We start from the raw sequence: 22,241 nt of genomic DNA on the forward strand, positions 1-22,241 counted from the left end.
GGCTGCTGCTCAGCGTCAGGGCTTTGTTGTGCTGATTTTGCCCAGTCTTTTGTCTGAAATGCCCAAAGTGAAGCAGTGTGTGTGAGAAACAAACCGAGGAGTGGGTAGCGAGGCTGTTATACAGAAACATTACCGGGACTTTTCCTACCTCATCCACAAGAACACAGATTAGGTTAGATATTATTACCGATTGACATGGCAGGAAAGAACAAATGGTCTACATGAAAAGTGTCAATCACAATATAAAACGGTGAAAACAACATTTAAAAACAAAACAATCAAGATCTATGAAACCATCTAAACGAGGGATAAAACGGAATCTATTGAACACATACTATCATATTGTTTATAGATTTTCTAAATGTAAATCTTTGTGCCAATAATTGAACCTTAGATCATGCAAAATTTCTCCAATTTTAGTTGTTGCTGCTCTGCATCATATGAAGGCAGCACAACTTTGGAAAAAGATATATAGAGATATATATAGGCTATAACTCCTCCCCCCCCTCACACACACACACACACACACACACACACACTGGACATTGTGCTGTTTACTGTGCTGTCTGAATAATTGTAAAACCACAAATATGTTTGACAAAGTGGCATTATTATTTCTTTTTTTTCACAATTAACAGCCAATTTTCTTGCTAAATCAGATTAGCAACTACAAAATCTCTGCAACTTCCTCTGATCTTGAAGACGTGGGCGACAGACGCAAAGTTGTGTGAACATAGTGTGTTAGTCAGACTGGCCTCGCCTCTGTCTGTCCACTTCAGGGCAGCTGTGGCTACAATAGTATGAATAGTGACAGCAGTAGCACAAAACAAGAGATAATACTTATCGGTACGACCATACTAATTTTGAGTAACTGTATTCCAGTACAATTACTTTCTTAAAATCAATGGCATATTTGTAGTACTCACTCAAACACTTCAGCTTAATATTCCACAACATCCATAATAAAGAAAAGATCAGAACGATCAGGGAAATGTTAATCTCTGCAATGTCTCACTTTTCCTGGACTCCTTTCGTCATGGTTCCTGCAAATACATGGGATGTGCTGCTGCTGGTGGATTTGCAAAGCGATTTTTTCCATTCCGAATAAGTTCACAACAGGTGTTTCAACAAACTTAGTATTCAGTATTTTGTAAGTTAACAATTACAAAGACTAGGTACGACTTACGGTGTTCTTCTTTTGAAAACCACGTCTCTGTTTTATTCAAATGTGAAACTCAGCATACTCAATGGGAGCTTTACTTTCCTATGTTAATGTAATTATCGTATATCAGGCTTTAAAACCAAAACGCTTTTTCATACACTCACTCTATCAACTTTAGAGAGAAATCCTTGTACGACTGTTGAATTGAAATGTCTGCACTTCCCCCTGGTCCACCTCTGAGAGCTGCCTTTGTATCCGTGCCAGCATCACTTGTGGAACATCACAGAGGAGGATCAAGCGAGGGCTGCTGACAGAAGGTGTCCCTCTCCCGTGAGTCCAGCCCCCCTCGTTCTGACGTCACCCATCCAGCCACAAAACAAGCCTGTCTCAGCGCAGCTCCTCACTCCGCTCCCACCTTCTCAACGTACACACACCCGCGTGCTCTCCTTCACGCCGTCACACCTGCTGACACACGCCGATCCATTCTGCAACTACTGCCCTCTCTCCGCCAGAAACTCACCCAAATATTCAAGCGGGGTTCAACTTCCTGCAACCCTTGTAGAAAGTGGCAGATGTCTCGGAACAAAACATCTCGCTACTCCCCTCCTTTTTAACCCCACGGGACAATGCTGAAACCCCACTGAAGGAGAAAAAAGGGGGTCGTCTTTTGTGCTCGGACTAACCGCTCCAACTGCAGCAAGTCAGCCTCTCCGGACTCTTGATTCAGTACTTGGATAGCTCCTGCTTTCCACATGTGCGAGTGAGTAGAGTGGCTGCATAGGAGAAAGAGGCAGCAGCAGCAGCAGCAGCGCTAGGACAGATGGAGCCGGCGTGTTCGCTTCAGGTCCCGTCGCTGTTTGGATCGGAGAGAGGAGCTTCGGGTCTGGTGGGGGAGAAGCAGCTCTTTGAGAAGTTTTGGAAGGGCACGTTCAAGGCTGTGGCCACGCCGCGACTGGAGAGTGTGATTGTAGCCAGCATCATCGCGCGCACCAGGGTTGCCAAGTGAGTATAGGCTGTTGGGATTTTGCAAACGAGTTTTCTTTTGTGATTCGAGAACGGGTTGGATTTGTTTACTCATTTCTCGCTTTGGGAAAAATACACACTGTTCTGTGTACTTTGGTTGTTGCAGATACAAATGGGGCCATATTTCAACAGCTGAAGCATGTTTTTTTTTTTACCCTTTCAAATTGAAGTGAAGCTTTTGCAGTCATTTCTTTGAATTAAACCCCACTGACAGATTTTGAATTTTGTGGAGAAAAAAAGTAAATCTCAAAAGCATGTGTAGGAAGCAGATGATTTCCTGCGATGACTCTGGAAAGAAAATCTCATCTTTTTTCAACCTGTTGTCATTCCCTTGTGTCACTGTCTGATAACAGTAATTGCCAAAGGTTTTATTCAGGGGTTATGCAAGTGTGAAATTAACCATTACGGCCTTCATCAGATCCTGAAAATGCTGAAGCTAATCTATATCGCAATGTGTTTAATTAAAGTAATATGTGACTTTTGGTGGCCCACATACATTATTGACTCTTGTGTCTAACTCATGACTGATGATGTAGAGTCGCAGATCAAAATGCAACCCCGACTCCCGAAAGTGGTCTACTCGTCTTCTTGAAATGCAAATATCAAATTGACTGATGCCGTCTGAAAATAGTGCTCACCCAATTCTGAAAATCCCAAAGCACCAGTGTCCTACTAACCATATTATCTGAATGCATCTGGACATTTGGATTTCACTTCAAAAACAGTAGAATCCAGCGTCCACGTAATAGTCCCCTTTAAAGGTCATGTGGCAGCATCCTTGTCCGTAATGGCACTCCAGCTTCCTCCTCCTTTGGTGACGGGGTTTGGCGCTAGACCTTCTGTTTATAATGACGGCTCTCGCATGGCTGAACTTTGACTGTTTTTGACATCCCCGATCAACTTTGTCTCATGTGAAATTAGCTATGTTAATGAGGATTAGAATGGGCCATTTCACCATGCATCTGCACCACCAGCAGCTGATAGACACACTCAACCAGATAATGTGTCTATAATGACGCCTATTACAGAGAACCATAATGCAGCGCGTGCTATTTTGCTAGGTCCTATAGCATTTGAATGGATATACTGTAAGTGCATTGCATTCTCAGCACTGAGCCTTGATAATCACCAAAGCCGTCTGAGGAAACGTTATGCCTCCATTTAAACAGCTGTCAACAATTAAGTGTGAAAGACATGAAAAAACAAAGCACTCTTCCCCGTCAAAAAATCTCTATTTACATTTTCTAAAAAGCCTCTAAAAAGACGAAAATGTAACAAAAGAGCGACAAAAACATAACAACAAAGAGATGAACACATAACAAAAGAGAGACGACAAAAACATAACAATAGAGGCGACAAAAATGTAAGAAAAGATTGATGAAAACCTAGCAAATGAGTGTCAAAAACGTAACAACAGAGCGACAAAAACATATCAAAAGAGTAGGGCTGAAACAACTAGTCGATTAAAATAGATTGAAATAGTCGACAACTATTTTAGTAATCGATTAATCATTTTCTGGTTCACACAGACTCAAATAGAGCAAAAATGATATGAAAATGTAGTATTATTGGTGAAAACCTACTTTGTTTTTATAGTGTTTTGTAAATTTCATGAATATCTGTTTGTGTCTCATCCAATCAGGAGCAGAATTAGCGCTAAGAGCCTACTACAAACATTCATTTTAAGTTTAGCGGTGCCACTTTAGCGTTATGTGAATTTTTTTTTAATAAAAGCAACGAAAATGTAACAAAAGAGTGACGAAAACGTAACAAAAGAGTGACGAAAATGTAAGAGTGACGAAAATGTAACAGAGTGATGAAAATGTAACAGAGTGATGAAAACGTAACAAAAGAGTGACGAAAACGTAACAAAAGAGTAGGGATGGGCACCGTTAAACGGTTCCTACTTGGAACCGACCGAAAAGCTTCGGTCGGAGACGGTATCGAAAAACTTTAATTCTTTCGGTGCCAACTTCCGGTTCTTTTTCTCTCCAAACGTCAATACATGACCCTCAGCGAGTCTTAAAAAAGCAACATGAACGTGTGCAGGTACTGAGCGGCTTCAGCGCAAATGGAGCGAAGCAAAGATATATTTCATAGATGTAGCCTAACTTATAGCGAAGCAAAGCTATAACTTGCTGAACTTCTGTAATAGAGATGGCAGAGCCGCGGTCTGCGTCAGGACTGAGCAGGACTGAGCCAGGACGTGGACTACACCGGGTAAAACCCAGAGCTAAACAAAATCAGTTATGAACCAGGACTAAACCAGGACTGAATAAGAAACTTGAGCTTTTAGTCAAATTGAAAAGCAAAAAAGAGCAGTGACAACAAGAAAGACGTCTTTACCTTTAGCGACAGACCCGGAGGCTGAGCTTACGTGCTCTTGTTTACAACTTTACAGCAGCTGCAGCCACAGGAATATCAAAGATTGTTTGTTGTTTGTTGAAAGTGAGCGCTCACTCTGTATTAGACATTGTTGGTCCAGTTTTGGTAGATTGTTAGTGGCAAAGTGAGCGCTCACACCATATAAGGATCTTTGACGTGTGAAGTTGCTTTCGCTTCGTCGAACAGCGCAGTGTGTTTAGAAAAGTTTAGCTGAAAGAAAACCATGTCCTGATGTGGATCTGTCCTGTCTCTGCAGCTTAAGAGATAATAACGTCCTTTCTTTCTTTTTATTACTGCTTAAGTGGAAATTGTGCTCAAAACATGAAGTCACAGGCGACGCTGCTGCTCCTGTGTAGCTTCTGCTGTGCCGTTTTAGGATTTTCTCCTGAACTATACTTTTAATACACGTTATTTTTATTGAATTAAAATAACATAGGTATCGAAAAAAGTACCGTTAAGGCACCGGAACCGAAAAGCAGGTATCGTTAAAGTACTTGGTATCGAAAAAAAACGAACGGTACCCATCCCTACAAAAGAGTGACGAAAATGTAACAGAGTGATGAAAACGTAAGAAAAGAGTGACGAAAACGTAACAAAAGAGTGATGAAAATGTAACAGAGCGATGAAAATGTAACAAGAGAGCGATGAAAATGTAACAGAGCGATGAAAATGTAACAAGAGAGCGATGAAAATGTAGCAGAGCGATGAAAATGTAACAACAGAGCGATGAAAATGTAACAGAGTGATGAAAATGTAACAACAGAGCGATGAAAATGTAACAGAGCAATGAAAATGTAGCAACAGAGCGATGAAAATGTAACAACAGAGCGATGAAAATGTAACAACAGAGCGATGAAAATAATAAGAAGAAAGAAGAAGAAAAGAGCAACGAAAACATAGCATTAGAGAGGCAAAAATGTAACAGAGCAATGAAAACATAACAGAGCAATAAAAACGTAACAACAGAACGACGGAAATGTAACAAAGTCACATTTAACATATGGTCCATATGTAACAACTAGGCTGACAAAATGTAATGTAAAGTTGCTCGCTGTGAAGAGGGCTGGCTCTTTTTGGAGACTTGGCAGAAGCCCAACTGTCGGTTCATCTTTAGCGTCGGGGAGGGAAGGGGCTCTCCTCCAGTGGCTCTTCAGTCCCGCGCCGGCTTTGTGCGGGTGACAGTGACACTGATGGTAACATGGCAGGGGCGCACTACAACGAACGTCCCCATGGCCGAAGAGCAGACAGGCCTGGGGCTGATTCTCCCCATGTTAGAACAAGGCAGCGAGTGATGCCCTCTGTGTCAAGTGTCCATCTTGTCTTCCCATTGTTACAGCTTCAACCAGGAAAGATTATAAAGCAATTAATAGTTCATAAAGATATCAGCATCAGATATCCAATTTGTGATTTGTTATTTACATGGAAAACAACCTCCAGACAGCTATTTTCACTCAAACACATTAAAAGCCGCCCTATTCCAGAATATTATGACTGTTCGCATTTTAACAGTACAGGCCTATGCAGTATGTTAAGGATATTGCCAAGAGTGCAGTTCGTTTTAGCTCCCGCATTGCTTCCAAATTTGGTCACATCAAAAACACACACACACACACACACATACAAACACACACAATAATGCTTATGCATATCGTAAATAATGAGCACTGAAATAACCTCAGAATGGCACTGTTGGTTTTGCTTGAGTGGAAAGCAGCGCTGGGGAATGCTTAGACCGTCAGAATGCACTGCCCAAGGCTTCCTCCTATACCCATTCTTTCCCCTAGCGCAGGAAACATCATTATTCACCGAGGATAACTGAAGGCTGATGCACAATGGAAGTGAGGGGGCATTCTGTAACAACAAGCGGAGAGGGAGACAAGAGAGGAGTCACGGGGATGCCACAGGGACGCCTTTCATGTCCAATATCTCCATGCGCTGCAGCTGTTTGTTTTTTCCCCCCCCTTCTTCTGTCTTTGCCGCTGCTGGGAAGCGCTGAAGGGCCTCACAGCCACACACGAGTAGTTAGAGGTTGTTGTTTGTTGGCATCCCGGTTGTGTCTTCTTCTTCTTCTCAGGGTCAAAGTGCGAAGGAGGAGGAGAAGAGATTTTGATGGGTGGAGCTCAGCGGCATGCGGTTTTGACCCCGCAAGCTGTTTCGATCATGGGGGGCCCTCCTCATTAAAAATGTATGCAGCCAAAGTTGGAGATAGTCTTTGTATGTGCAGTGGTTGACATGCATTTGGCTTTGACTTTTACTGGTGTTGCCTCAATGGGTAGTGTACATGTCTAGAAGGGAAACATTAGATGCTAAAATAATAAAATACACCCATTTCAGAACTGGTTTGTCGAGGTATGAATAAAGAGGAGAAGCGCCATTCGATTGTAACATAGACAGACAGTTAGTAAGCCGGCTTCTCCAGGAAACTTTTCAGCTGCGGATTCCTCCGAGTACTCCGGTTTGTGTGGGGGAATGTATGGTGGTGGTCAGAGGGACCATAAGCATGGATGTGTGCAGTCGCGCTTCTCTCAGTCTACCGCAGGGGAAACTGTATCTATATGTAGCTTACCACCACCGTGTGTGAAGTGAATGAAGAACTAATCCCCTACACAGTGTGATGTGCTTTAGGTGACTTGTGTCATGTGAAAAACGCAATTACGCTTCCATTCCATTTCATTCCGGGTTTTTTCAGCTGTTATCAACCAGCCACATTTAGGCGAGGTCAAAGCCTGTTTACAAATCCTTAATGAATACACAGACAAATTAGCGTATAAAAGTGGCCTCTGAGCTAAATGCTAAATCCGATTTTGGGGGGTCGGATACACAAACTATCTGCAACATAATTTTATACTACGTGAATGATAAAGAAACCACAGAAGTGATATAAATGCCATGGACATCATGATATCCCTCGCCATACGTTAATATAGGGCCTGGCTTCTCCATTCATTTATATGGGGACCCTCTATTCAAATAGGTCTGGTAAGATGTTGGCTAGCAGAAGAACACATTTGTTGGAACCGGCTCATACATAGATAGGCATATTTCTGATTTGGAACTATTAACATGTTGTATACACATTTGTGTTCTTTGCAAAGGATATTGAATCCAAAATAACATGTTGCTTTTGTTTTTGTTTGCTGTTGCCACGTAAAATGAATTAGACATTTATGTTAATCCGACTTTCCTCCACTCTAGCAGTTGCACTGAGCAACATGCTGTCATACGATCCATCCATCCATTTTCTTCCACTTGTCCGTTGCCGGTTCGTGGGGGCAGCTGTTGGAGCTGCCCAAATCACATTGCACCAGCCCCTTATGGCTCCTCCTGCAGGTAGTGGGTCCACAGAAGGACGGCCTCATGGTTTAAACCAGGCTTGTTGGTCTCTTATAAGGGGTTTCTGAACCACTCTTTGTCTGAACCGTCACCTAGGACCAGTTTGCCATGGGAGACCCTACTAGGGGCACAAAGCCCCCGACAACAGAGCTCCCAGGATCATTCGGGTGCTCAAACCCCTCCATTACGTTAAGGTGGCGATTCCAGGAGGGGACGTTGACAATTTATATATATACATTTTTTATATTTAGACGACGACTGTAATGAAGATTCCAGTTCATCTTCAGTGCCAATATGTTGATTATGTTTGCGATGTGAGCATGTGCCGACCAGTGAAAGTGAGGTCTTGTCCAACCCAGGGGGCAGATGGTTGGCCTGGGAGTGTGCAGGGGGGGGCGTGACTCCAGCCTCTCTCCTCAGCATACGGCGGCGGTTTTAACGAGGAAGAGAGACAATGCTTTTGGACAGGCTTGTACACTGACAGGGCCTGTGGGAACATGCAGAAGTGTGGCCAAAATAATGAGAGAGCCGCACAAACAATGCGGCTACAGGTTCAAAATGGCTCCACCGCGGCCTAATGAACACATCTTTCTATAGGAAGCAATTTCATCCAAGAGGTTCTGTTTATCACAAAGGTATACACCAAAAAAAGTGCTCTGATATTCACTATAAAATGTTTTTTCATAGTCCGTAATATTGTGCGATAAGTTAGCTTAGCTCTGACAAAAAAAAACGAAATCTGGTGCAGTACATTCAGGAAGATAATGGCTGTCCAGTGGTTACTTTGCAATAAAGCAGTTTAAAACCATGCTGGCTGTTCTACCTCTCGATGATGCTGAAACTATTCCGTGGACTCCATAACGATGATGGGTAAAAGAAATGTAGATTTAATAAACCTCACATGAATTACAAATAAGTAAAAACCATACTAGACTTTTTTAGATCCAGTTTTTTATGTTGAGGAAGATTGTAGATGTGTCTGCTGTTTTATAATTAGAACCTCAGCACATCCCCCTTGCTTCTGTGTTTACGAACAAAATATGAGGTCCACTGCCTGGACAGGAAAATGACTTATCACCAACAATGATTCACATGTTGCATCGATTCCCGTGTAACTAATCTATTTAAATCAAAGCAGCATCTGTAGCTCTGGGAGTGATGCTCTGTCACAGCTCGGATGAATTCAGTGTCCAAAAACTATATATATATATATATATTTCAGTGCATTTCATAGGCTTTTTTTCCCCCCGGGGTGTGATTTAATTTGATCTAGATGTATTTGCTTTGCTTTACCTTTTGAGCAAATGGTAACACGTTTTGTGGATGAAAGAGTATGCTTATGGATGTATTCATGGATGTAATCTGTTGCCTTCACTTTTTTTCCGTCCCCGCTTCTTATTGCTAATGGTAAGAATTTTCCCCTTCATATTGAATATTTTGTATAGATTTGATGTGCTTCGGTTTTCTCATGCTGTGGCCATTATTTCATTTCCTTTAAAAAGGTTTCTGCTGATGTGGCCGCGTCAGACGCCTGTTGAACCAGACATTGACATTTATCTGTAGTGCAGGCAACCCTCAAATGCAGAGCTCTCAGCTTCAACTCATGGGAATTATGAGTTCAATAACTTCTGTTATCTTAGCTTCTCAGCGTTAGGAGTGGCACGCCAGATACTACATCGGCACTGTCTCTCAGCTCTCATGTGTATTTTTGAGAGACATCAAGACATCAAGCTCCTTTTGTTTTATTCACTGCTTGTTTTAGTTCCCAGTGCGTGGTTCCACCAGGGCTGCCCTTTGTCACCAGTTCTGTTCATTACCTTTATGGACAGAATTTCTAGGTGCAGGAGGGTGTCCCGTTTGGGAACCTCAGGATCTTATCTCTGCTGTTTGCAGACGATGTTTTGTTGGCTTCATCTAATCAGGACCTTCAGCGCGCTTTGGGGCGGTTTACAGCCGAGTGTGTAGCGGCCGGGATGAGGATCAGCACCTCCAAATCCGAGGCCATGGTTCTCCACCAGAAAAAGGTGGCTTCCCCTCTTCAGGTCGGTGGGGAGTTCAAGTATCTCGGGGTCTTGTTCACGATTGCGGGACGGATGGAGCGTGAGATTGATAGACGGATCAGTATGGCAGCAGTGGCGCGGTCACTGTATCAGACTGTAGTGAATAGGAAGTTGAGTCGGGGGGCAAAGCTCTTGATTTACCGATCGATCCATGTTCCCACCCTCACCAAGATTTGGGTAATGACCGCAGATACAAGCGGCCAAAATTAGCTTCCTTCGCAGGGTGGCTGGGCGCACACTTCGAGATCGGGTGGGGAGCTTGGAGTAGAGTCGGAGCTCCTTCACGAAAGGAGCCAGCTGAGGTGGCTAGGGCATCTGTTGCGGATGCCTCCTGGTTGCCTCCCTCAGGAGGTGTTCCAGGCATGTCCTATTGGGAGGAGGCCTTGTCAAAGGCCCAGGACACGCTGGTGGGACTTTGGCTCCTAGATTTTTCAAGTGCAAATTTGTGTAATTGCTCTCACCGTGTTGGGTTCTTACTTGTTCATTACCATAAACAAGGGGAACTACAAAGAACATGAACATTAAGGGTAACGCTTTAGAATACGGTCCGGTAATTAACAGGTAATTACGGTGGTACATCCCTGGTACTTACAGAGGTAATTAACAGGTAATTACGGTGGTACATCCCTGGTACTTACAGAGGTAATTAACAGGTAATTACGGTGGTACATCCCTGGTACTTACAGAGGTAATTAACAGGTAATTACGGTGGTACATCCCTGGTACTTACAGAGGTAATTAACAGGTAATTACGGTGGTACATCCCTGGTACTTACAGAGGTAATTACTATGTAGTTGCAGTGGTACATTCCTGGTAATTACAGAGGTGTGTTTAGGTAACTTAAGTGGTAGTAACTAGGTACTTTTAGTGGTAAGACCTAGACCATCAGTGATATATAGTAAGAATGGGCTTATGTAGGTTATGATAGCTGGTACTGATATGATGGTTGCTTATGATTATGATGACTTTGTGAATAAACAAAAAGTAATACATTTAATAACACATGAGTCTCTTTATTTTGATGAAAACACAGAGAAAGCAAGAAAAACATTTATACATTTATTACATTTTGGTATACATTCTCCTAAATAGGTTTTCCCATACAGGCAAATAATCTGTATTTACATCCCTGGACTTTTATGTACAAATGACTGTAGTTAACCAGTAATTAATACAGCAACCCCACAGACTTACCAGTTACAACACTTGTAATTACCAGGTAATTAACACAACTCACGGGCCGTATTCTAAAGTGAGACAAAGCTGGTAACTACCAAGGACTTACCAGTTACGACACTTGTAATTACCAGGTAATTAACACAACTCACGGGCCGTATTCTAAAGCGAGACAAAGCTGGTAACTACCAAGGACTTACCAGCTACAACACTTGTAATTACCAGGTAATTAACACAACTCACGGGCCGTATTCTAAAGCGAGACAAAGCTGGTAACTACCAAGGACTTACCAGTTACAACACTTGTAATTACCAGGTAATTAACACAACTCACGGGCCGTATTCTAAAGCGAGACAAAGCTGGTAACTACCAAGGACTTACCAGTTACAACACTTGTAATTACCAGGTAATTAACACAACTCACGGGCCGTATTCTAAAGCGAGACAAAGCTGGTATGTCCCAAGACTTACCAGTTACAACAGTTGTAATTACCAGGTAATTAGCAGGTAAGTTTGTAAGCTGTTAAGTTGCATTACTTACCAGTTACATCACTTGTAATTACCAGGGACATTTCAGGATTTTTGACATGGGGCCTCATCTCCTAGTTATCCAGAGTGTTGTTGATTTCTGGAGATATATTTACTTTTTAATTCAAGCAGTCCTTATATTTTAAGAGTTTAGTGGTGCTAGGCTAGTGCTGGGCTAAAATCAACAGCACTCTGGAAAATTAGGAAATTAAGCCCTATGTCAAAAATCCTGAAAAATCCCTTTAACAGAACTCAGGGGCCATATTCTATATCGAGACAAAGCTGAAAAGTTCCAAGATTTACCAGTTACAACACTTGTAATTACCAGGTAATTAACAGACCTCACGGGCCACCTCACGCGAGACAAAGATGGCAAGTCCGAAGACTTACCAGTTGCAGCACCTGTATTTAGCCAGAAATAACGGGCAATTAACAGTAAGGTTAAGTTTTCAACAGGAGTCTCTGAACAACGTGTTCTCAAGATCCTGCCTGCGGGTCCATAAGCCTGGTTTCCATCAACAAAAAACAGCAATTCTTCTTCTGGTTCTGAGGCTTCTTATTTTCTTTGGTAGCCAAGGAGAGGAGCCTGCGATTCCACCGAATGGACTGTGGACTTAAGAACTTCATTCAGTCGTCAGTTGTCCTCACACTGGCGGGGTAGATACAGGTGAAGGTTACCTCTGCAATACATAATGTTTATAAAGTAATTGCGTGTTAAACATTATTCTGTTCTAACAGCAGGTGAATAGCATTATCACTTACATTTGTTTTGACCCATCGGTGTGCCTCTTCTTGGAAGCAGGACCTAAAAAATGTAAGTGGAAGATGTAATTTTAGTTGCAAAGGTTTCTATATTTTAAACTTGTAATGAAGTTCACATAAATACATAGACTATTTTTATCTATGGCTGAGATTATCTAATTTATTTCTGTTTAGTGGATTTTGTGTGTGTGTTGGGGGGTCTTGCAATTGTAATCGCAATTGATCACATTTAATCCTGCTTCATTACGTAAATGTATCTTCTGTGAATTATAAGGAGAGTGTTCCTAACGTGTGCACAACTGAACTATGGCAATGCAAAGCTCCAGGTTAGGAACCACTGCTTTAGGCAACAGTTTGTGCTTCCAACTATATATTTAGTCCATCTGTGTCACACACTCACAAATTATTAGGATCCAATTTGTATACACGTGTGCCTTAGTCCAGGTAAATGCGACCACATGAAAGAAAATAACCCCCAAATAAGTTTGTCTAGAGCCAGCTAAAGCTTCAGTGAAATTAAAATAACAAACAGCTTTAGCAAGTGCATTACATTTACTCACTTTTAAAGTGAAGAGCTGAGAATCTTTCAGGGAATGCTTCTCATCCTCACATGGAAAACGGTCCAAATCTACACGGCGCTTCTAATGCCAGTGCACGAGCGGCCTCAGGTCTACTGTAACAAAACTTTTAACAACATGCACATGTGTAAATACTTTAGTCATAGATGAGAGGTAAACAAATTAAACCTTACTCAAATCTACTTACATTCTGACTGAGTCTTTGTCAAAGTGTGTGCTTCATTTCCCTGCATTCTTCTTTTCCGCATAATGCACGACATACTGGTGGATACTGGAAAGCCTTCATGTCTTCATCCTCACAGGCCTTTAGATCACAGTACCTTCTCTGGTATTTGTAAAATGGACAAACAGGATACTGAGGTGAGGACACTTAACCTTCCCACAACTATTGCAAAAGTCACTTTACCTTCTTCTTTGTGCATATCACTGAATTCCAATGTAGTAAGATGTTGTTGCTAGAGATGATTCTCTAGTTGTGCAGACCCTGGAGACAATGTGGGGGAAGTGTCTTGCCCAAGGGCACAACAGCAGCATGTACCTGTGGGAGCTGGGGTCATCTAGGTAAAAAGGAGAGAGTAAAGAATTAGCCTCATTCCCATTTGTGACAGTTTTATGTCAAACACCAAAAGAAACTGTCCTTTTTCTTAAATTAATTCCAATAGAATTCTCAGATTAAATTAAACAGATAAATGTAATGCACAGGGATGGCCTGGTCAACCAGCTGCTCTTGCTTTCTGCTCAAAGACAAGAGTATCTGGGACTTTTCTCACAGCCAATCATTCAACACATTTTATAAATCGATCCAATCAGAGACGCCAGTTTGTAAATGAAGACTCTCAAATCACATCGCATTCAGAACAAACTTTATCACTTCTGTTACCTGTAATTAAAATAATTAAGCGTTTTTCCTGATTTGACACAAGATGAGTGCAATATTTGACAATTAAGTGTAGTGGGATGGGTCGGCAATGGCATGTTCTCCAGATTACATGTTTCTCCCATCCTGCGAACAATCTACACATTTGTGTGTGAATTGGAGAAGCGCGTTAGCTAGCTGGCTCAAGATCCATTGCAAGCAGGAAAAAGAGGCAAAAGAAACCCCAAAACACAACAAACAGATCTCAGAATCGATTTGATTCTACATTATCTTAAAAAGGGACCATTGTACTCGTTTATATTCCATCCTTTAAGGCCCATACAAAGCAGTTTTGTACTGTTTATTTTGGATCAGCACTTTTACTCAAAGATCATTTTAGAATAATTTCTTGGTTAAGCCCTAAGAAGTTATCACGGAGTTAAATTCTCAAAACTCTGCCTGTTTGCTCCTCTACACAGACGGAGGGGGGCAGGGGCGGGCGGAGCGTCTCGGTGCTGGTGTTACGTTGAGGTGCAGACAGCGTTTAGGATTTATGGAGACAATGCTGAAAACAGCGATATTAACGTTACTTGCACTTTACAGAGGCTAATTGCGTGCATATTTAATTAGGTCCTCGCGGTCATTTGTAAGGATTTTTCTTGTAAGACTCGGGCGGATGTGCGTCACGGTCGCCGTTTAAAAAAAATGAGCGGGAAAGGTCAGACTTTATCGACTAACAGTACAGTCTGAAGCATAAATAATTCTCCTGGGTCAAACTACCTGCAAACTGAAGTCAGACATGTCATATCGTTGGATATTAATAAAGCATACTACCTTATTCAGGCTGCAGATCTATGCTCTTCAGCGCGGTGTGGAGTCTGTGAACGCGAGCGTCATGACGTCATGACGCTTGCGTGCCTCGGTTGGAGTTACGTTTTGGTTCTGCGCAGCCGCAGTGCGCTGCTGTGGGAGCTGAAGTGAAGCAACGTAGACCACCTAAGCCACCTAAATAAGGTAATATACTTCATTAATATCCAACGAAATGACATGTCTGACTTCAGTTTGCAGGTAGTTTGACCCAGGAGAATTATTTATGCTTCAGACTGTACTGTTTGTCGATAAAGCGTAGCGTCTGACCTTTCCCGCTCATTTTTTAAAACGGCGACCGTGACGCACATCCGCCCGAGTCTTACAAGAAAAATCCTTCCAAATTACCGCGAGGACCTAATTAAATATGCACGCAATTAGCCTCTGTAAAGTGCAAGTAACGTTAATATCGCTGTTTTCAGCATTGTCTCCATAAATCCTAAACGCTGTCTGCCCCTCAACGTAACACCAGCACCGAGACGCTCCCCCCGGCCCTGCCCCCTTCCGTCTGTGCAGAGGCGCAAACAGGAAGAGTTTTGAGAATTTAACTCCGTGATAACTTCTTAGGGCTTAAGCAAGAAATGATTCTAAAATGATCTTTGAGTAAAAGCGCTGATCCAAAATAAACAGTATAAAACTGCTTTGTATGGGCCTTAAAGGATGGAATATAAACGAGTACAATGGTCCCTTTTTAAGATAATGTAGAATCAAATCGATTCTGAGATCTGTTTGTTGTGTTTTGGGGTTTCTTTTGCCTCTTTTTCCTGCTTGCACTGGATCTTGAGCCAGCTAGCTAACGCGCTTCTCCAATTCACACACAAATGTGTAGATTGATCGCAGGATGGGAGAAACATGTAATCTGGAGAACATGCCATTGCCGACCCATCCCACTACACTTAATTGTCAAATATTGCACTCATCTTGTGTCAAATCAGGAAAAACGCTTAATTATTTTAATTACAGGTAACAGAAGTGATAAAGTTTGTTCTGAATGCGATGTGATTTGAGAGTCTTCATTTACAAACTGGCGTCTCTGATTGGATCGATTTATAAAATGTGTTGAATGATTGACTGTGAGAAAAGTCCCAGATACTCTTGTCTTTGAGCAGAAAGCAAGAGCAGCTGGTTGACCAGGCCATCCCTGTGCATTACATTTATCTGTTTAATTTAATCTGAGAATTCTATTGGAATTAATTTAAGAAAAAGGACAGTTTCTTTTGGTGTTTGACATAAAACTGTCACAAATGGGAATGAGGCTAATTCTTCACTCTCTCCTTTTTACCTAGATGACCCCAGCTCCCACAGGTACATGCTGCTGTTGTGCCCTTGGGCAAGACACTTCCCCCACATTGTCTCCAGGGTCTGCACAACTAGAGAATCATCTCTAGCAACAACATCTTACTACATTGGAATTCAGTGATATGCACAAAGAAGAAGGTAAAGTGACTTTTGCAATAGTTGTGGGAAGGTTAAGTGTCCTCACCTCAGTATCCTGTTTGTCCATTTTACAAATACCAGAGAAGGTACTGTGATCTAAAGGCCTGTGAGGATGAAGACATGAAAGCTTTCCAGTATCCACCAGTATGTCGTGCATTATGCGGAAAAGAAGAATGCAGGGAAATGAAGCACACACTTTGACAAAGACTCAGTCAGAATGTAAGTAGATTTGAGTAAGGTTTAATTTGTTTACCTCTCATCTATGACTAAAGTATTTACACATGTGCATGTTAAAAGTTTTGTTACAGTAGACCTGAGGCCGCTCGTGCACTGACATTAGAAGCGCCGTGTAGATTTGGACCATTTTCCATGTGACGATGAGAAGCATTCCCTGAAAGATTCTCAGCTCTTCACTTTAAAAGTGAGTAAATGTAATGCACTTGCTAAAGCTGTTTGTTATTTTAATTTCACTGAAGCTTTAGCTGGCTCTAGACAAACTTATTTGGGGGTTATTTTCTTTCATGTGGTCGCATTTACATGGACTAAGGCACACGTGTATACAAATTGGATCATAATCATTTGTGAGTGTGACACAGATGGACTAAATATATAGTAGGAAGCACAAACTGTTGCCTAAAGCAGTGGTTCCTAACCTGGAGCTTTGCATTGCCATAGTTCAGTTGTGCACACGTTAGGAACACTCTCCTTATAGTTCACAGAAGATACATTTACGTAATGAAGCAGGATTAAATGTGATCAATTGCGATTACAATTGCAAGACCCCCCAACACACACACAAAATCCACTAAAGAGAAATAAATTAGATAATCTCAGCCATAGATAAAAATAGTCTATGTATTTATGTGAACTTCATTACAAGTTTAAAATATAGAAACCTTTGCAACTAAAATTACATCTTCCACTTACATTTTTTAGGTCCTGCTTCCAAGAAGAGGCACACCGATGGGTCAAAACAAATGTAAGTGATAATGCTATTCACCTAGCCTGGCTAACACCAGACTAAAATCACAAGTGATATTTAGTCTGGGGACCACCAATTCATTTTCTCGTAGGAGAGGTGTGGTTTACGATCGTCCATACTCGTTTATTGGGCGATACGAAAAAAAAAAAAAAAGTCTATCATGCGTCTGCACGTAGCCACAGCCAATCGTATCATCGTATGAGATGACGTATGACGTACCCGCTGTAAACTTTTGAGCTAAATTATTTAGAACAAGGTCTAAAGCTTGATCGAAAAATAGCATCGCGTCTGCTGCTTCATGTTGGATCCGTAAATAAACTTTTTTTTTAAATCCGTAAATAAACTACAAGCTTTCGAATAGCGCGTCATCGTCTTGCCGTCCCTCCTCGCTCTGTGATTGGTTCCCAAATCCACCGGAAAATTGGGCCATGGTCTCCAGGCTGTTGTGCAGTTCGAAATAATTCGAGCGCACACAGCAGCATGGTGTTAGCCAGGTTACTATTCACCTGCTGTTAGAACAGAATAATGTTTAACACGCAATTACTTTATAAACATTATGTATTGCAGAGGTAACCTTCACCTGTATCTACCCCGCCAGTGTGAGGACAACTGACGACTGAATGAAGTTCTTAAGTCCACAGTCCATTCGGTGGAATCGCAGGCTCCTCTCCTTGGCTACCAAAGTAAATAAGAAGCCTCAGAACCAGAAGAAGAATTGCTGTTTTTTGTTGATGGAAACCAGGCTTATGGACCCGCAGGCAGGATCTTGAGAACACGTTGTTCAGAGACTCCTGTTGAAAACTTAACCTTACTGTTAATTGCCCGTTATTTCTGGCTAAATACAGGTGCTGCAACTGGTAAGTCTTCGGACTTGCCATCTTTGTCTCGCGTGAGGTGGCCCGTGAGGTCTGTTAATTACCTGGTAATTACAAGTGTTGTAACTGGTAAATCTTGGAACTTTTCAGCTTTGTCTCGATATAGAATATGGCCCCTGAGTTCTGTTAAAGGGATTTTTCAGGATTTTTGACATAGGGCTTAATTTCCTTATTTTCCAGAGTGCTGTTGATTTTAGCCCAGCACTAGCCTAGCACCACTAAACTCTTAAAATATAAGGACTGCTTGATTTAAAAAGTAAATATATCTCCAGAAATCAACAACACTCTGGATAACTAGGAGATGAGGCCCCATGTCAAAAATCCTGAAATGTCCCTGGTAATTACAAGTGATGTTACTGGTAAGTAATGCAACTTAACAGCTTACAAACTTACCTGCTAATTACCTGGTAATTACAACTGTTGTAACTGGTAAGTCTTGGGACATACCAGCTTTGTCTCGCTTTAGAATACGGCCCGTGAGTTGTGTTAATTACCTGGTAATTACAAGTGTTGTAACTGGTAAGTCCTTGGTAGTTACCAGCTTTGTCTCGCTTTAGAATACGGCCCGTGAGTTGTGTTAATTACCTGGTAAATACAAGTGTTGTAACTGGTAAGTCCTTGGTAGTTACCAGCTTTGTCTCGCTTTAGAATACGGCCCGTGAGTTGTGTTAATTACCTGGTAATTACAAGTGTTGTAACTGGTAAGTCCTTGGTAGTTACCAGCTTTGTCTCGCTTTAGAATACGGCCCGTGAGTTGTGTTAATTACCTGGTAATTACAAGTGTTGTAACTGGTAAGTCCTCGGTAGTTACCAGCTTTGTCTCACTTTAGAATACGGCCCGTGAGTTGTGTTAATTACCTGGTAATTACAAGTGTTGTAACTGGTAAGTCCTTGGTAGTTACCAGCTTTGTCTCACTTTAGAATACGGCCCGTGAGTTGTGTTAATTACCTGGTAATTACAAGTGTTGTAACTGGTAAGTCCTTGGTAGTTACCAGCTTTGTCTCGCTTTAGAATACGGCCCGTGAGTTGTGTTAATTACCTGGTAATTACAAGTGTTGTAACTGGTAAGTCCTTGGTAGTTACCAGCTTTGTCTTGCTTTAGAATACGGCCCGTGAGTTGTGTTAATTACCTGGTAATTACACGTGTTGTAACTGGTAAGTCCTTGGTAGTTACCAGCTTTGTCTCACTTTAGAATACGGCCCGTGAGTTGTGTTAATTACCTGGTAATTACAAGTGTTGTAACTGGTAAGTCCTTGGTTTTACCAGCTTTGTCTCGCTTTAGAATACGGCCCGTGAGTTGTGTTAATTACCTGGTAATTACAAGTGTCGTAACTGGTAAGTCCTTGGTAGTTACCAGCTTTGTCTCACTTTAGAATACGGCCCGTGAGTTGTGTTAATTACCTGGTAATTACAAGTGTTGTAACTGGTAAGTCTGTGGGGTTGCTGTATTAATTACTGGTTAACTACAGTCATTTGTACATAAAAGTCCAGGGATGTAAATACAGATTATTTGCCTGTATGGGAAAACCTATTTAGGAGAATGTATACCAAAATGTAATAAATGTATAAATGTTTTTCTTGCTTTCTCTGTGTTTTCATCAAAATAAAGAGACTCATGTGTTATTAAATGTATTACCTTTTGTTTATTCACAAAGTCATCATAATCATAAGCAACCATCATATCAGTACCAGCTATCATAACCTACATAAGCCCATTCTTACTATATATCACTGATGGTCTAGGTCTTACCACTAAAAGTACCTAGTTACTACCACTTAAGTTACCTAAACACACCTCTGTAATTACCAGGAATGTACCACTGCAACTACATAGTAATTACCTCTGTAAGTACCAGGGATGTACCACCATAATTACCTATTAATTACCTATTAATTACCTCTGTAAGTACCAGGGATGTACCACCGTAATTACCTGTTACTTACCTCTGTAAGTACCAGGGATGTACCACCGTAATTACCTGTTAATTACCTCTGTAAGTACCAGGGATGTACCACCGTAATTACCTCTGTAAGTACCAGGGATGTACCACCGTAATTACCTGTTAATTACCTCTGTAAGTACCAGGGATGTACCACCGTAATTACCTGTTAATTACCGGGCCGTATTCTAAAGCGTTACCAAAAGGGTAAATATCATTTCAACACTATATGTGCCATTGTATTCAAACAAAAATATTATGTTTTGTTTTTCATACAATTGTGCCAAAATGAAAAAGGCCAGGTCAGGAGCAAAACAAGGCCCATTAGGAACTACATTTGGAAACCCTCCACTTTTGTTTTATTATAACACCTACATAACAGCAGCTTTAGCAATTTGTTTGCTTCGACCAGCAAAATATCAATTTCAACATTTCCGTCCAGTTAGTAAACTAATCCCCAGCATAAAAAGGAGTGATGTCGTGACTGAACATTGTCATGCACCTGATGTTGTTGTCCAATGAGCGTCAGGAAAGCACACGGCGGCGGTGTAATCTGTTGTGTTTTCTGCTCCGCTGCAGAGACAGGGGGAACTGATTTTGTTGAGCTAGTGTTTTTACGCATGGATTAGCTCAATCCTGTGATAATGAAAGCAAAAGGTACAAGCCCCGTTTGGTGTCACTGTCACGTTGGCGATTTGAAACCAGTTTGTTTGTTTGTCTTCTATTCTGCACCTGCCTCCTTCGCAATAAGTGGGGTGCGTTGACATTTAGCGACTCTTGGCATTTGAATCAGTTAAGTGAAAATAGTGCTTGTGTTGCACAGTGCAGCGGTGGATGAGTCCGTTTCGGGTTCTGGATAGATAAAGTACGGTGAGCTAAAAAACAATGTTGTTTTTCACGAGTGACTGTCCAGCTGATTCATAAATGTATGGGCAAACGACACATGACTCCCAAGTGCGATGGCGGTCCTTCCTCTCTCGCTATGTCCCATTAAGAATTAGTGATGTCTTGCACAAATCAATCGATAGTTTGAGAAAACATCACTGACAATGAGATATTGATCCGAAGTCACTTGCTACGTGTTAAAAACATTACGTTGGATGTAAATTCTTGACTGCAGGAAACATCTGTGTTTTTTGAGGTAGATTCGAAAGGGCCTTAAGGTTCGAAGGGTCTGAAGGGTTGAAGGGTCTGAAGGTTCGAAGGGTCTGAAGGGTCTAAAGGTTCGAAGGGTCTGAAGGGTCTTAATGGTCGAAGGGTCTGAAGGTTCGAAGGGTCTGAAGATTCGAAGGGTATGAAGATTCGAAGGGTCTGAAGGTTCGAAGGGTCGAAGGGTATGAAGATTCGAAGGGTCTCAAGGTTCGAAGGGTCTGAAGGTCTGAGAGTTCGAAAGGACTTTTTATCTCAACGGCTAGCATCAAAAAACAACCCAACAAAAATTAAACAAATAAAAAGTATTTATACTACAGACAGGTCGATTATTTTTTGAGCAGGCTCGTTCAAACTCTTGGTGCTATTTTCATTTTTAAATAGTGTTAGCCGTTAGCTTCAAGCAATGGGGGAGGACCGTGCTTCTCTATGGTCCTCATGGCAGGGAGCTGACAGAGGCGCCTCCAAATGCCGCTTGGTAGACAGGATTCTAATGGTACTTCAGACCTTCCTAGAACGGCTTAAAAGCCTGGCTCCAAAGAGTTTTATTTTTTCTAAAAGTTGCTATGAGCAATGTGACAACGCTGGGGGAGGTGAATGCTGTTTTTTGTATATCAGCCCGAAATAGTGGAGGCATGTTCAGCGCATTGACTGGCTTCAGAGCCTGTCAATCAAGCTATGGATTCACGCCTTTTGGTCCTTTTAAGGAGCAGGCTGCGTAGGAGGAGTCTGATCGGCCATGTAAGTTTCACAGATGACTCGGGACCGTTACAATGAATGGGGCTAAATAGGAAATCATCTATCTTCCTCCGGTGAATCCTTTGTTCCTGACGCCATGTTTTTAACATGATGGTAGTGACTGTCCACCAGTAACTCAATACCTGCCATGTAATCCTAAGCTATTTATTTTTTCAGACGAGACCTCGTAGGGAAATAACGGAGACATGATAAGCAAGAGCCAACTGAGGATCCACTCGGAAGTCACGTGACGCTCCTGTGCAAATGTGCCAATGTCTTTGTGACATGACTACCGGTACTAGAAAAGAGCCTTGAGGTTTGAGATGCGTAGCTTGACACTGAATAAAGCAGACTTTATTTGAAAAAAGAAAAGAAGAAAAATGCAG

The 22,241-nt window shown here is 41.7% G+C and overlaps 1 protein-coding gene across 3 annotated transcripts in view; it reads left to right on the plus strand.

Annotated features, from left to right (window-relative positions):
- Positions 1-1,345: 1,345 nt before the first annotated feature.
- Positions 1,346-22,241, plus strand: part of srrm4 (serine/arginine repetitive matrix 4) — an 81,048-nt gene continuing 60,152 nt past the window's right edge. For 2 of the 3 annotated variants that reach the window (XM_079571809.1, XM_079571807.1), the window contains exon 1: positions 1,347-2,164. In XM_079571809.1, coding sequence (XP_079427935.1) covers positions 1,983-2,164 — 182 coding nt within the window. In that variant the 5' untranslated portion in view covers positions 1,347-1,982. Of the gene's footprint in view, positions 2,165-22,241 lie in introns of all 3 variants that reach the window. The other variant, XM_079571808.1, reaches the window with a different exon arrangement.

Source organism: Gobius niger (assembly GCF_951799975.1).
Source record: "Gobius niger genome assembly, chromosome: 1".
Lineage (NCBI taxonomy): Eukaryota > Metazoa > Chordata > Actinopteri > Gobiiformes > Gobiidae > Gobius > Gobius niger.